The 14,719-nt window shown below is 43.4% G+C and overlaps 1 protein-coding gene across 1 annotated transcript in view; it reads right to left on the bottom strand.

The window, feature by feature from the left end:
* Nucleotides 1–5,504, bottom strand: part of FGF2 (fibroblast growth factor 2) — a gene marked incomplete at its 5' end in the record, with an annotated part of 28,818 nt that extends 23,314 nt beyond the window's left edge. The window contains one exon of the mRNA XM_082483012.1: nt 5,321–5,504. Within this exon, the coding sequence (XP_082339138.1) occupies nt 5,321–5,504 (184 nt within the window). The remainder of the gene's footprint in view (nt 1–5,320) is intronic.
* Nucleotides 5,505–14,719: the final 9,215 nt, after the last annotated feature.

Below are 14,719 nucleotides of genomic sequence, written 5' to 3'. Positions count from 1 at the left end.
TGGAGTATTTTTTTTCTGTAAACTAGAATATGCATGTACCTATAAGCACTCCTGATTTATAAAGCCTGTAAGAAGATTTAAGGGCTAAATCCTGCCCTCTAGTGTACCTGTGGATGCTGGTGCCCTTGGAACCTTCCACACTCTTCCAACAGCCCTTTCCAAATCGGGTGGAAAACAGCTGGAAGAGACAGGACAGTTCGTTGCCCACCAGAGACATCTCATATTTGCCTTGCTCCATCTTCACAGTGTACCCACTACTCGGTCACACACCTTCGGGGTGGGTAAGACTCACTAAAACCTGGGTAAGAGGATTAGCAGACATGATGACAGATGAGAGCATCCTTCCCTGAATAGCACCCTCCCTCAGCGTGCCCAGCCAACACAGGTGGCCTGTCCCTCATTTCATTAACTTACCCTGCAGGACCATGCAGAAAACAGTATGATGGTATTTCTGTGACAAAATACGTGAAAGATGCAAAGGAGGCATATTCTCAACTTTTTTGCGGGGGGGGGGGGGGGGGGTGAGGGGGTGTTCTCTGTTCTCTCATTCCCTAGGACAGCTACATCTGAGAGCCGTGAGGAATTTCTGTGTTGTGCCACAAAGCATTAGTATTTGGCAAACCAGTTAAGGTCTGTGTAATAGATCAAAAGTAACACAAAAAGAGTCCATTTTCAGAAGGACTTGGGTAGAAGCAATATATTCAGATGTTTAGGGCCAGGTTTTTAAAAAAAAAAAGTCAACTCTCACCTAGTGCTAAGATTTGGCACGGGATGCCCTGTCAACAGCTCCGGCCACGTCTGTGGGACACTGAAATGGGAGAGGAGACCTTCTGAGTCCCAAATAACTTACGCACCTATAAAAAACTAAGCCCCAGGTACTAAACCTCCTTATTAAAACACTACTTGACATTTAGTCACATTTGTCTTTGAGGATCACAGTAAAGTTTTCTTCCATTCACACAAACAGCGATCAGATTTCTATCTTCTTGACTAAGCTGGTATGCTCTAAAAGTCTGTGTATTTCAAAACATTTACAGCATAACCATTTAAACGTTGTGTATGATACAAGTGAAAATCATAACATTAACAACTACTTATGAAAGGAACTTTCTTAAGAACAAATTTTCCTGGACTAGTATTACCCTACTTTACATTTTATTCAGATATTTGTGGAAAATTAGCCAGGTACTGAGCAGAAAGAAGGTATTTCAGACATCTGCAGGGTGAACAAAAGCTCACACTGCTGAATCCTTTCGGAGTGACAGGCTGGAGCCTTGTCACCTCATTAACGAGTGGACAAGAATGGCTCAGGATTCCTTAGACACCCTGGTTTATGCTCACCATGAAACAAAGCTGCTTGAGAAATTATTGAAATATATAAATGCCAACCATTCCTCAGTGAGGCAAACTATGAAGGGAACCAGCTGTGCTACTAGACATTTTCTAAAATGTATGGATAAGTGTTCCCTTTCCATTCCCCTTGCCTTTCCCCTTCACCGGCACTGTAGCCTCTTCGAGAAAAACACCTCTGGAGGGTTTCTAAAAGCCTTTCCAAAAAAGACTGTGTTCTTTGTATGTTTTCCAGAGCATAAATTAGGCGCTGTTGATCAACAACAACAACAAAAAAAAAAAAGACATGTATTTTGTTTTGCTTTAAACAACAAAACTCTAAGAAAGTGTGTTCTGTTTCTTGTTTGTCTGAAATGTACCTCTTCAAGGAAAAAAGACTCAGCAGAAGTCCCCAGGGTGCGTCCAAAGGGGCACTTCACTGAAGTCACTGTACAGCACACATCAGATGTGGCAATATCGACCACGTAAGACGTATTGTCCTGTTTTTGAGCTGTGTGAATCATGCGATTCCAATCCTCCAGCACACAGGACGTCAACTTCCATTCCCAACTTCACTAACGACACAATTATGAATAAACCAAGGTGAATGGGGTGAGTGTAAAACAGCCAAAACTCTCAGTGCCATGACATAAAACAGACCATAAATTTTGAACAAGCCATCCTTAGTACTAGAGGCAGAAGCGGGGGAGCAAAAAAGGGCATGGATAATGGAAATTTGTTTACAGTATGAGATTTTGGTCTGAAACATAAGGAGATAGTCATTCGCCTTCTAAAATAAGAACTTCCTTTAAAAGTAAAAACGAGGATATGCTAATCAAATGCTATTTTGTATAATTAATTCATAAGAATAGCAAATACTACAAGAATCTCTCCTAATTGTCCTTTAACTAGATTTCTAAACCAAATTCTCTGCAGCCACTATACTTCTTTTCTCAAAACCATCTTACAAAACCTTTTACTTAACTATGAAAAACACCGTGAGTTACTCAAGGTGTACATTTTCTTTGTTACTTTTTTTTTTTTTGTAAAGTCTTCTCACGTTGTCCAAGATTTATTGCCATCTGCCATGCCAACGTGACCTGCCAGGCATACCACAAGATTTCACAGGGACTTCCACAGAGCAGCACTCACCCGGTCAGAGTTCAGCATCGCGCAGATTTGTATCGAATGACGTACTTACAACAAAGATGCTAAGGATGTGAACATGTAATGCCGTAGCAACATGCCTCACTGACGCTTCAAGCAGTAATTTCTCTACTTCTCAGAACTAGAGTTCTTCCAGGGGGAAAAAAAAAAAAAAGGATAAAGAAAACACAGAAAGAGCTGTCCGATAATGAGAAAAGGGGACAAGGCAGCAGCTCAGGCATGGCAGCACTCCTGTGCCTAGGTGCGCTTGCTGGAAGTGAATCCCACCAGCCCTCCAGCTGTATCACTCTTACAAACTGCTCTTTTAAGCAAAGGGATTTTCTGCAGATGGCCAGAGTGCCAAGCTGACAGGTACCCGAGGAGCTCCCTGGCAGCTGACCTTCTGCAAGACAGGAGCACACCAGTCATAACTCGGGTTTTCCTTCACCTGTAGCCACCGTTCACTTGAGAGGAAAAAGGTTAGGAAAAGAGAGAGGCATCGGAGAAACAAGTGCCAAAGGAAATGGTAAAGAATACTAGTGATCAGAGGGTACCGGTGAGGCAGAAAAGAAAAAGCAGAGAGACAAAATGAAGAGCCAGAAAGAAATGACAGCAAAAATAAAGCTCTAGAGGAAAACAGACAGACTTGAAAGGGAGAGAGTAAGGTGGTACCACCAACACCAGAAAGATTTTCAAATATAATTCACTCCTAGGAAAACTGCGTGAGAAGTCAGTTAAAAAATTCTAGCATTGATAAGGCTTAACAGGAAGAGAAAACATACATTAGACAGACTCAAGAACATAAAACTAATATTAGTTTTCCTAGCAGAATAATAAAAAAGGGGGTGGGAGGAGATGATTATGGGGGAGCTGTATGATGAAAAAGATGACAACCACTCAGGGCAGCCTGGCACAGCCAGGTGAGCCCAGAACAGCACGCACCACTGCTGGCATTTCCCACCGCAAACAGCTGAGTACTGAATGAGGCAAGAACCTGAGCCATAGCAATGTCTGGAAACCCAGCTTCAGCCTTGTATGTCCCCGACTCAACATCATCTCCCTTTGCAGCAAATTTCCAGGATATCTTCATAACTACTTCTAGGAGTGAGATGACATATTTGATGAACTAATGAGATTTATTTCCTGTAAGAATTCCCACATTTCCCAAATACAAAAGGCTAAAGTAAGCTGAACATACTACTGCATGCCTACCAGCACAGACTGCATCCTGCACAGTAACTGACTGGTATGTGTAAAAATCAAACCACTTATCTATACGGTAAATTAATGCTTTGCTTTAGGTAGCAAAATTTGAAAACTCCACATGCAATAATTTACTGTATTGTACTGGCAATAAATATATTTTGTTACTACTTGTCCAACATTGACTATGCTTCCCTTTAAACCAGTATCTGAGAAGGAGAGAAATGCAAACGTGTAGGACCAAGTCTGAAAGCTTCCTATAGCTTTTCCTAAGAATACCAGTTGGACTAATAAAGGATGCTAACTTTCCCAAAATATACTGTTCCATATATATATATTCAGCCCATCGTATGTACAATATTTCTACCAAAGAGCCTCAAAATAAAATAGCCTCAGACTGAAGCCCAACTTGGCAACACTGTTATTTGGGAACAGTCTGTTACAGTGTTTCTTTGCAGTTGCTGGAATACCTTTTTTGCAAATAGTGAATGTCCAAAGTGGAAAGTAATTTTGAAAACTTTTGGTCTGTCTCCTCGCTTCCTTCTCCTCTCCCTCCTCTAACTTTAGTCCCACCTGCACATTTATCACTTAGAGCACAGGTGCAGAACAGATGAAGAATCACAGTTAAGACATTTCACCTGCTCTTTATGCCAAGTGCCTGCAGGCAGGACGCAGCATGGTCGAGGCACACACATTGTACAGTAAGGAATTGCATTGAGACTATGTATCTGGCAGACCTATACAGCAACTCCTTGTACCTGTTTTGAAGGAAATACCTCATGGGCATTTCAAAAACTTGCTGCTACATCCACAAAGACTCCATACTGAATACTTTCAAAATATTCTAAGGTCTGCAAAAATGCATTTTGTTCTTGGGACAAAGAACAACCTGGGTTCCTAACAGCACCCTGCCCCACACTCCCTGTGAGACTGCCTGTCGGACTGTCACCAACCCTCGGACCACACCAGCCACTCATCCCACGGGCTGTGTACTAAATCAGGTATCAGGGGACAAACTGCTTCTGCTGGAATCCACAGGTTTTGTTTTATCTGTATTTTAACTGTCCTTAATTAAGTTAAAAAATAATTAAAAAAAAAAATCATAGCATGCAATGTTTTAAGCCAAACGGTGCTGTGACAGTACTCTGTTATAAATCCTACTTCCTTGAATAGATTTACACTGCTTGTTCCTAAGAGTACTTGTACGCTAAGAGTACTTCTATTCATGAACACTTACCGCACCAGGGAAAAAAAAAAAAAAACAAACAACTTTCTTTCTACCTTTGTGCAACTAAGTATTTACCACTGCTCTGTAAAGCAGCCAAGTGCCATCACCCCCATTTAAGAGCCATGCAAACACACCCAGACACCGTCAAGCACATAAGCCGACTACGCATTTGACAAGCTCTGCACCGCAGCAGGTTGAATGAGGAGATGCCAACCAGAGTTTGCACCGGGACATCCCACCGGTGCCGATGCGGTACCCGGCCGTGAACCGTATGTCCGTACATGCGCACAGTTATTTACAGATAAGCGTACGCCTATTCCCACACGCTTTCTAAGCAAAGCCTGCTTCCAATGCTTCAGCGGGGCAGGACGGCGGCCTTCCCCGGTGCCCGTCCCGTCCCGTCGGGACACTCACTGTGCGGGTCGCTTTTCTCCCGGACGCCGTCCACCCTGCCGTCGGGGTTGATGCGCAGGAAGAAGCCGCCGTTCTTGCAGTAGAGCCGCTTGGGGTCCTTGAAGTGCCCGGGGGGGAAAGCGCCGCTGCCCCCGTCGTCGGGCAGCGCAGGCAGCGTGGTGATGCTCCCCGCCGCCGCCGCCATGCGCCGGGCCCCGGCGGCGCCCCGCCGCCCCGGGCCCCCGCCGCCCCCCGCCGCCAGCCCCGGGCGGCCTCGTCCCCTGCCGCGGCCGTCCAGCCTCGCCTCGCCGAACCCTGCCCGGCCGAGGGTCCGGTCCCGTCCCGTCCCGTCCCGGTCCGCGGGAGCTGCGCAAGGGCGCTGCCGGTCGGAGGGAAGGAGGGAGGAGAGCGGGCAGGGAGAGCCGAGCACGCCGGGGACGGGCTCCCCGGCAGCACCGGGCTGCCCCCGCCGACCGCCCCGCCCCCGACCGCCCCCGCTCCGAGCCGGGGGCCGCTCCCTCGGGCGAGGGGGACGGGAACGGGAACGGGACCGGGCTGTCCCGGGAGCGGAACGGAGCGGGGCGGGGGAAGTCCAGCCCGAACCGCGGCTCTGCTGCGCATCAGCTCCTGCCACCGGTCATTGCGGGAAACGTGCCGCAAGAAGCCGGACAGATTCAAGGTCGGACATCTTCTCGGCTGGCTTTGTGAATAAAAATAACTGGAGAGTTATTTTGAACCAGGAGAAGTTATGTGGCCTCTGTATCGCGTGAAATTTGTTTAAATCACAGCATAACGAAACGTGTTGACCTGTTAAAATCCACGTGGCAACCATTTCACTCCTGCACATTTACCAGGGGGACACTAGTTCTGTTCCCATTCAACAGTAGCAAAGTGATCAGCTGGTATCTACGAAAGGCAACACGTGAAAATTCTGGCACTGGCCTTCTAACAACACTACTAGTATTTCTAAAATACATACTTTACAATGTGTATTGACCCATCAAATACATTTTCTTCTTGAGACTGACAACAAAACAGGATGAAGATTGTTCCCGAATCGATGCTTTGTGCCCCAAATCTGTCTAGCAGCAAGCTGGTCACACCTGTACTTTGGGAAGCTCTCTGACTGCAAAAGCAGCCCCAGACAATCCCAACCGGGACAGCTAACACCAGTCTTTTCATTTCACAGAGCCAACATACAGCGACTTGCACAAAGAAACGAACACCAAGCAAGACACGCTGTCCAGCATATGCAATCTGTAATATTCTTTTTGCTAGCATGTACAGAAAGGAGTTTTGTTGCCAGTTAAATTCCCTTCCCAACTCTGACCCTTCACAAGCCATAAATTGTAATTCTTTACCAGAATCGGTGACAATTACACTGCTTCCCACACCCTCACTCCAGAGGCTTAATGATGATGAATGGAGCAGGCAGAGGACGGCGCGGCCCGGCCCAGGGCAGGGACAGGTTCACCCCCGTGTCAGCCAGCCATCCCCTCACAGCGCCTCGGGCACGGCTGAGCATCACACGCTTGCCGTCATTCTCCATGCATGGGGATTTCAGCCTCATTGCTCATGAGCATCCTCCCCTCTCTTTACGTCCTCCAGCTTCTTGCCACCCATCCACTTACAACACTTTCTGCTATTTATCTTGGAAATCCCACTGTTACCACCATACCTGAGAGTTCTGGACAGTCAGAGCCAACAGTGAAGGCACTCCTCATTTCCTCTTGCTCTTCTTCTGCAACAGACGCTGCGTTCAGGGCATTTGGTGTCCTGGCACAATAATCTTCCAAAGTCCTCGCCCCTTTCATGGAAGGTAGATGAAGGCAGATTCAGAAAGATGAAGGGAAGGGGTGAAAACATAATTCTTAAACCTTTAAGTTTTTTTTTTAAAAAAAAAAAAACAAAAAACACAAAAACACCACACACCCCCCAAAAAAAACACAAAACAAAAGCCCAAAACAAAACCCAAAAAGCTTTTCTAAAGACTAAACATCCATGGTTTCACTTAACCATTTCTGTAACTCTGTCTTCCCCTGCACACGCAACAAGCCATTCACAGCTCCCACGTATCAATCCCTGAGCACGGCCCTGGGAAATCACATTTCAGCATCACGTAGGTCAGCTCTCTTATCTTCTGGGAAGAGGGACACAGCCGGCAGGGCAGAAGCAAGCCCCTCTACCCCAGAGCATCCCACACAAGTCCATCCTTGGCCAGCTGGAGGCCCTGTGACCGAGCTGTCTGCAGCTTGAACACCATGCTTCACAGGATGGGGCCCTGATATTTCTCAGAGTCTTCCAAGCCCTGGCACAGATGACGGGGCCCAACCCAGTGGTGGCAGGGTGGATAAGGCAATCAGCTCAAATTCCTTATCAAATGATCCTATTAAAAACTTGTGCAGGTGTAAGTGGCTACCAGTAATATTACAAGAGCTCTTTAGAAACTTGTCCTTGGGGCTTATATCTGTGGGGTCTAGGAATACAAGACAACAGAGCTAAAATGGAATGTCATATTCCCTAAGGTATCTGCACTCACCTCAAGATCTGCCAATTGTCTTTTTTTTTTTTTTTTAATATATTTTCCTTTCTCTGCTTCAAATGGAAAACAGTCCAGTTTTTATTTTGTCCATTCTACTTTCTTCTGCACTCCAGCCTCGTCATATAGTCATTAATATTCCACTTAACATTGACTACAGCAACTTTGGCAGTAGCATTTTCCTTTCTTGTGGCCTTGACCATGTTATCCCCACCACCACCCTTCCTCAACTCAGATCTTGTGCACAATTACACCCATACAGCTACTTCCCCTCCACCCAAACCGTTAATTATCCCTGCTTCCAACCCCCTTCATAAGCCTTCTCTTGGCCTGCTCAAAATATATTCCATGTTAAAATGCCTTAAACCCTACCTTCCTTCTACTTCAAAAATAAATCTTAGAGACATATTCTCTAACCCGTTCTGTTTATCTAAATTACCTGCCCTTTTGTGTTTGTCTTGTATTGTAACCGGCTAGATTTTTTAATAGCTTACCTCTTAGAGAGAAAAACCCGTTTTATCCAGTGCTTCTGTCATACTTGAGGGTCATACTGAACACAAGGTAATTCATAAATGAGACAGACATCCCGTTCCGATGGTAGATAACTGTAGACCATCTGTATATCCAAATACTGCTTTTATTCAATTTATAATATTTGTATTTCTAGAGATCCTCAGTAGCATCACGTGAGACACCTAAAAAAAAACAAAACACCAAAACCCATAACCAAACCTAAGTTATATTGTCAGTCTGATTACAGAAAAAGCTTGAAAAATGCCAGAGTAATTTTTGAGATATTTCAAATTAGGAGTAACAAAGTCCATCAGCTCCATTTAATTTTTAATCCAAATTGCAAGGATCCGGTCTACAACTTTCTCAGACTTTCCAGCAGTCACTACTACAAATCCTGCCATACAACAACCCCAGAAAATTTCAATCCCCTTTCATGGAAGCTGCTTTTAGAGGGGTTTCAGCCATATGTCCCCGACAGTTTGCTAGGACTACATCTCCACAGTGTGTTTGGTCACACAGGTATCATGAAGATGGTGTTTGAAAGGAGTGCTAAATTAATCTGCAGAAGACCTGATTTACTATAAAATTAAAACAAAACGTAAAAAGCCCTCACTTTTGAAAAGGGATTAAAACTATAGGAAAGCAAAGACACACACGAACACCTTGGTTTGTCCATCCATCCCACCATTAAGACATAACAGCAGGCGGTTTGTATCGACAGGGTAGCAGGAAACGCTTCCAACTATTAGAAATGTAGCATCAGCCCCAGGCCTCCAGTCCATCACAGCACTTCTTGATTCTCTAGGTTTCTTGGCTTCCCAATCCCTCTCCTTGGTGTGTATCCAAGTAATGATCAGCCAAAAAGAGATGGATAAGCTGTGTCTCTTTTGAAGTTTTTCCTGTGTTGTCTAGCACTCAGCTAGCAGTGGAAAAAACATCCCTCACTTCACCAACGCATATCAATGCTGAATGCCTCCCACCAAATTCTCAGACATTCACTTGTCAAAGGTAACATCCTCCGCAGAGTTTGACACTCATGGCCAAATCTTCTGTTAAGTGTCTTTGACTTCAGCGTCACGCTAGTACCCAGCCTGGCTCTTGGTTTGTAGGAATGCAGGAGCTGCCAGACAGACGGTAACACCCCACCAGGGAGTGCCAGGTCTCGCTTGGAGCAGGGAACAGCCTCTGTGTCAGCCGGCCTCGCACAGTGCCTCAGGGTAACCCTCATGCTCTCCAAATCACCAACATGTACCAATGTTATACCACACACCTTCTCCTGAATCTCAAGAATGCAGTGATAAGCAACCCTATATACAGCCAAGACCAAGCCAGACTTCTCTGACAGTGGGTTGCAGTTGTTCTAATTCTTACTTGGTAAATCCTCAGCATTAAGGAGGGTTGTTTCTTCCTCCAGATAACCCTGCGGGAAGAGGGGCTTGCAAAGTGAGAAGGCAATTTGTAGTTCTGGTGTTTTGTGAAGAACAGAGCTGTACTAGGATCAGAAAGGGGAAAGAGCATGCTCTCTCTCTTTTTTTTTTTTTTTTTTCCTAACTTTCTGGATGTTACAGTTCTCTGCTCCAGACGTCTCCCCCAGCTTAGGAAAATAAATCACAAAATAGGCATGATGCAGATGGCTCTTGAATAAATCCACCTCAGTGCTCCCTCCAAGTGGAAGATAACCTTAATGTGAGAGAGCGGCTTTCGCACAGGCAGTCCAGGCAGACATCTGGAGACATGAAATATAGTAAGTGTCTTAATGTTTTAGTGAATTATTTATGTTTGAGATAACACACTTCTGGGAAAAAAAAAATACTGCTTAACTTTAAATATATTTCCTTCCATCAAAGTCTGAGCATGAGTTTAAGAATTCAGTAGCAATTTATTCCCCAGAATTCTTAGTTCTGTCACCATCAACAGCTGAGACTAGTATTCTGGGTCAATCAAAATTCATATGATCGCTCAGGAGCTTAAATGCATGATTCTGCTGCTTTTTAGGATGGAAGCATACAATCACAAATCTGGCTATAACAGACTGAATTTTTCTTCTAAATATTAATTACTATAGATAGCAGTCTCATTTTTTGCTCACCTACTTTTCTAAGTGCAGTTTATAAGAAAAAGCTTCTGTATTTTAAGTATATGTGCATATTGTTAAGTGCCTGAAAGACTTCTTGCACAGCCACCTTTTTAAAAATTTGTAACAGTAGTTCAGCTTTCCACTTGCCTTCACTTTCTAATCACTTTATGACACTTTATCAATTTTTTTTCCTTCCCTTTTTTTTTTTTAAACAAAATTTATTTCTTCCCTCTTCATCTTTTCTTTCTGGTACATATAGCAGAAAGAAATCACATCAACAATAGAAAAAATCTCCTTCCTATTATAAACCTCTTATAGTCTCCATTCCAGTTCAGAAGAGTACTTTATTCCTGTAAAGCACCACTGGATACTTGTTTATGTCCTTCTAAAGTAAAAATTTCTGAATATATTCTTAATCCGAATATGACCACAGCTGGCCAAAACTTTGTTTTGGGTTGTCTTTACAAATGGTTGATGTTGGAAACATAACAGCCCAGGATGGCTGAAGATAAGAGAACTAACAATCCAGTGAGGCTTAAATTGGAAGTAATTCAAATTTTTTATGGTCCAAAATGATTGCACTTGGAAAAAGAACTGAACTGTCTAGAAGCAGTGACAGCTGTTGCAGATGTAAGAGATACAGTAGTGACCTCAGCTTATGAGAAACAAGAAATAGCGTTCTAAGTACAAATATTTATGCAGGTTAGAGTTCAGAATTAGCAAAACCACCACTCTCCCTCTCTCTAATGTATATACAAACATATAAACACACTCTCTGTCTGTATCCATATTATATAGTGTAATACATACAAATTAGCAAAATTACTCCAGACTAAGAAAATAAATAATGTCAACATAAAGATTGATATTAATGACATAATTTAAAATAATACTCTGAAATCAAAATAATGAAATCAAAGAATTTGAGTTAATGTTGGACTTCAAAGAAATCCGAATTTATTAAGGTAAGAGATTCCTTAGTGGGAACAATCGCAAAACTACATCTCTTTCTCCCAGCATTGCATAATAACCATAAGATCATGATTTAGGTATTTATCTCTCCTGATCCCACACCACTGGAAGGGCAGTGGCTGAAAAGGTCAGTGGTCCAGCTGTCCTTCCTATCTCCAGGACAGCGGTGGCTGAGATTGCCGCAGCATGGGCTCTGTGGCAAGGCAGTTTAAAGACCTTTATGTTAAGACAGAAGTCCTGTCAGTTGTCCCAAAGTAACTTATCCCCTGCTTACGACTCAAGACACGTTTCAGTTTCATTATATCACTACAGGGTAAAGGAACTGCTCTTGCACTGGAAATACCTGGACACACGTTAAGAGATTATAGGGAGATCTTTTTCCCTATATTGGGGGCAGAAAAAAAATAAATTGGCGTTTGTGAGGCAGATAAAAATTGCAGCCAGTATCTGTCTGCGTTGTGGTTGTCATGTAAGAAACCCATTAACCCATTTGAACAGAGCACATACAAACATTTAAGAAGCAGATCTTCACATGAACACAGAATAGCTGAGGTTGGAAGGCACCTCTGGAGATCATCTGGTACACCCCCCCTGCTCACATAGGACCACCTAAAGCTGGTTGGAGCAAGTCTACTTGCAAAAATTCTAACAATTTTCATTCTAAACATTTCTACACCAACTTCAAACCACTCTGGGTCAAAAATTGTCTCTCTCACTGTGTTACGCTGCCTAGCGAGTGATCAGGAAATAGCAGAAGATCTGTTGCAGATTCTTCTTTATCCTCTTTTAAATTAGGTTCTCATCTTATAAGGGTCATAATATCCATAACTTCCATAAGGGCTAATTCTGGAGAATGATAAATTATTCACAGGACTGCAACTGGAAATTAAAGCATAGGTGGAGGTGAGGAAAATACTCTTTCCACCCACTGGTATGTTATAATACAAGGCCAAACTAACTCCATGGAGGAATATATAGCAAAGACAGACTATTCCCAAGGAACAGGAGTTACCACATCAGGCAGCTTTCATCATTTCACATTTAAGGGCAAGGAGAGATGAGATCAGCGAGACGTTACAAAAAAGAAAAAAAAAAAAGTTATTTTACCGTATCACAGATTTAGTTTCTACCAGTTACTCAACCACAATCTTGCTCTGCATTATTTCTGTAGAATATATTAGCTGGTAGGTAGAAAATAGCAAGAATGAAAAAACAAACCCAAAACCCTCTCTCTTGGTAACAATCTGTACTGATAGTATTCCAGAAGAAATGTCACAACAACTCTCCCGTTTGTTTTCTCTTTGTTTCAGGATGGTTTCCATGGATCCCCAAACCTAGGCCCTACTGAAGGGCTCCCTGGAGCATAACGCCATGTAGCGGCAGGTCACAGACCAAGCACCACATGCAGAACACAAACAGAATTCCAGTAGCACAGTCAACACATTAAACCTCTTGCAAATACAGTTTATTGCTCAGGACATCAGCACACTAGTATTTGAGGAAAGAGAGACAGGCCCTAGAAAGCTATTAGAAGTGCAAATAAATCATGTAGTCCATTGTGCTCTATTAACTTTTAGTTCTAGGGAGGGAGAACTATCCCAAAATGAGTTTGAGGCAGCATTTAGTGCTGGGCTGGATATAGTTATTATTGCTCCACCACACCCCAATGCATCCATCCATGCAACAACTACCTTAGGTGAAATGTTTTCTGCAATTCTCCCCTTTCTCAGCTATGAAATCATTCCTATATGTCTTCAAGTTTACCATTACTGCACAGGAACCTACACCTCCCTACAATATCTGAAGTTACAAGTACTGTAAGTGCAATTTCAGCCAACTGGCTCTTGTGAAATCTTGTTTGCTTCTTGGAGAGATGCTTAGCGCATTTCTTCGTGGTAGTTTAAAAAACTAATCTGCTGTCCGCATGCCAAAATAGAATTTGTCATCTGCCAAAAATGACTTTCCCAACACTGTCCAGGCTATTATCTCAAACTTGACCCGCAATAATTAACTTCCAAGCATCTGGGAGGTTAAATTGCTCAGTGATCTGTCTTTTTCTATGCAAAAGCAATATAATTACATGAGAATCACTACTTAGTTTACATTCATTTTTCCCCTCAGGAAATATTGGAGAATGCAGGCCTGCATAAACCACTTTGTTACACCTTCAATAGTTTCATCAAATGCAGTCTTCCACTGGGTACTTGATGGAAATTTTCTGAGAATATGCCCATCTTTGAAAGCAACTTGAAGAGCAAAAAGGGCTTGTATGTTGCTATATTGTCCTTATCCCAGAGGTAGTAAATGGATGTGTAAATGGATTTTGCCACGAATCAAATATCTACATAAAGATATCACTGCTTACAGACATGACAGCAGATAATCCAGAAAGTGGCAGGAGAAGGACCTGCTCATACGTTACTGGTTGCATGTTGATTTTCTCTGTAGAAGCTGTATTGCCTGGCCAAAGAACCAACAGCGAAGTTCGCTCTGACATTAGTGTGGCCAGCTACTGACCTCTGCCTTGTTCAACTGCCGGCCATGAATTCCAGCCATTTCATACTTCAGATGGTGTTTGGGAAAACTTCTCTACAGACCCCTGTAACGTTACAGCGACATGCACGGAAAGCTAGCTGTACCTTAAAGAGAATGTTGAAGGTGCAAATGCCAAGCAACAGATACTTAAAGGTGAAAAGCAAGAGTTACAGGTGCCATTACCAGTCTGAATGTTTGCTCTGAAGCTTTAGTGGTCTGTTTATGTTGTTAATCTGCCATAATCTAAACCTCACAAATTCTCTACTGATACCCTAAGGGCGTTATAAGATGATAATGGAGATAAAGCTGGACCCACTGGCTTTGCCACAGGCCACAATTACTCTGTGACATTAACAGTAAAAGGTTGTCCCCCCATGACATTAAGCAACAGTAGTAGGGGTCAATGCATGCATGTTATCAATGGATCTCACAGTCTTCTGACAGCAGACGAAGGGAAAGGCTGTGTAATCCTCCCCAGACCCAGGAATGAAAACCAGGAGGACACTGAAATAGGCACAGACTCATCTTCCTTTCTCTTGTCTGCCCCACCCTCCACCCCCAGCCTGTCTCGTCTCCTCATCATTTATCCCCACCCTGTTCCTTTCCTTTCCCCTGCTGTCAGGCACAGGTTTCTAGCCTGTTTCTAAATCTTTCCTCAGTTCCTCATGCCAGACTCTGTCCTCCGGACTACTTTTTTTTGTATCTCACTATGGCTCCTAGCCATGTGCTCCATAGCTGGGTTTCCTTTCCCCACTTCTTAATCCCTGCCTCCTTTCTTGAAGCG

The sequence above is a fragment of the Vanellus vanellus genome (genome assembly GCF_965231255.1).
Source record: "Vanellus vanellus genome assembly, chromosome: 4".
Lineage (NCBI taxonomy): Eukaryota > Metazoa > Chordata > Aves > Charadriiformes > Charadriidae > Vanellus > Vanellus vanellus.
Note: the sequence above shows the minus strand (reverse complement) of the source record. Positions and strands in the feature narration are given on the sequence as shown.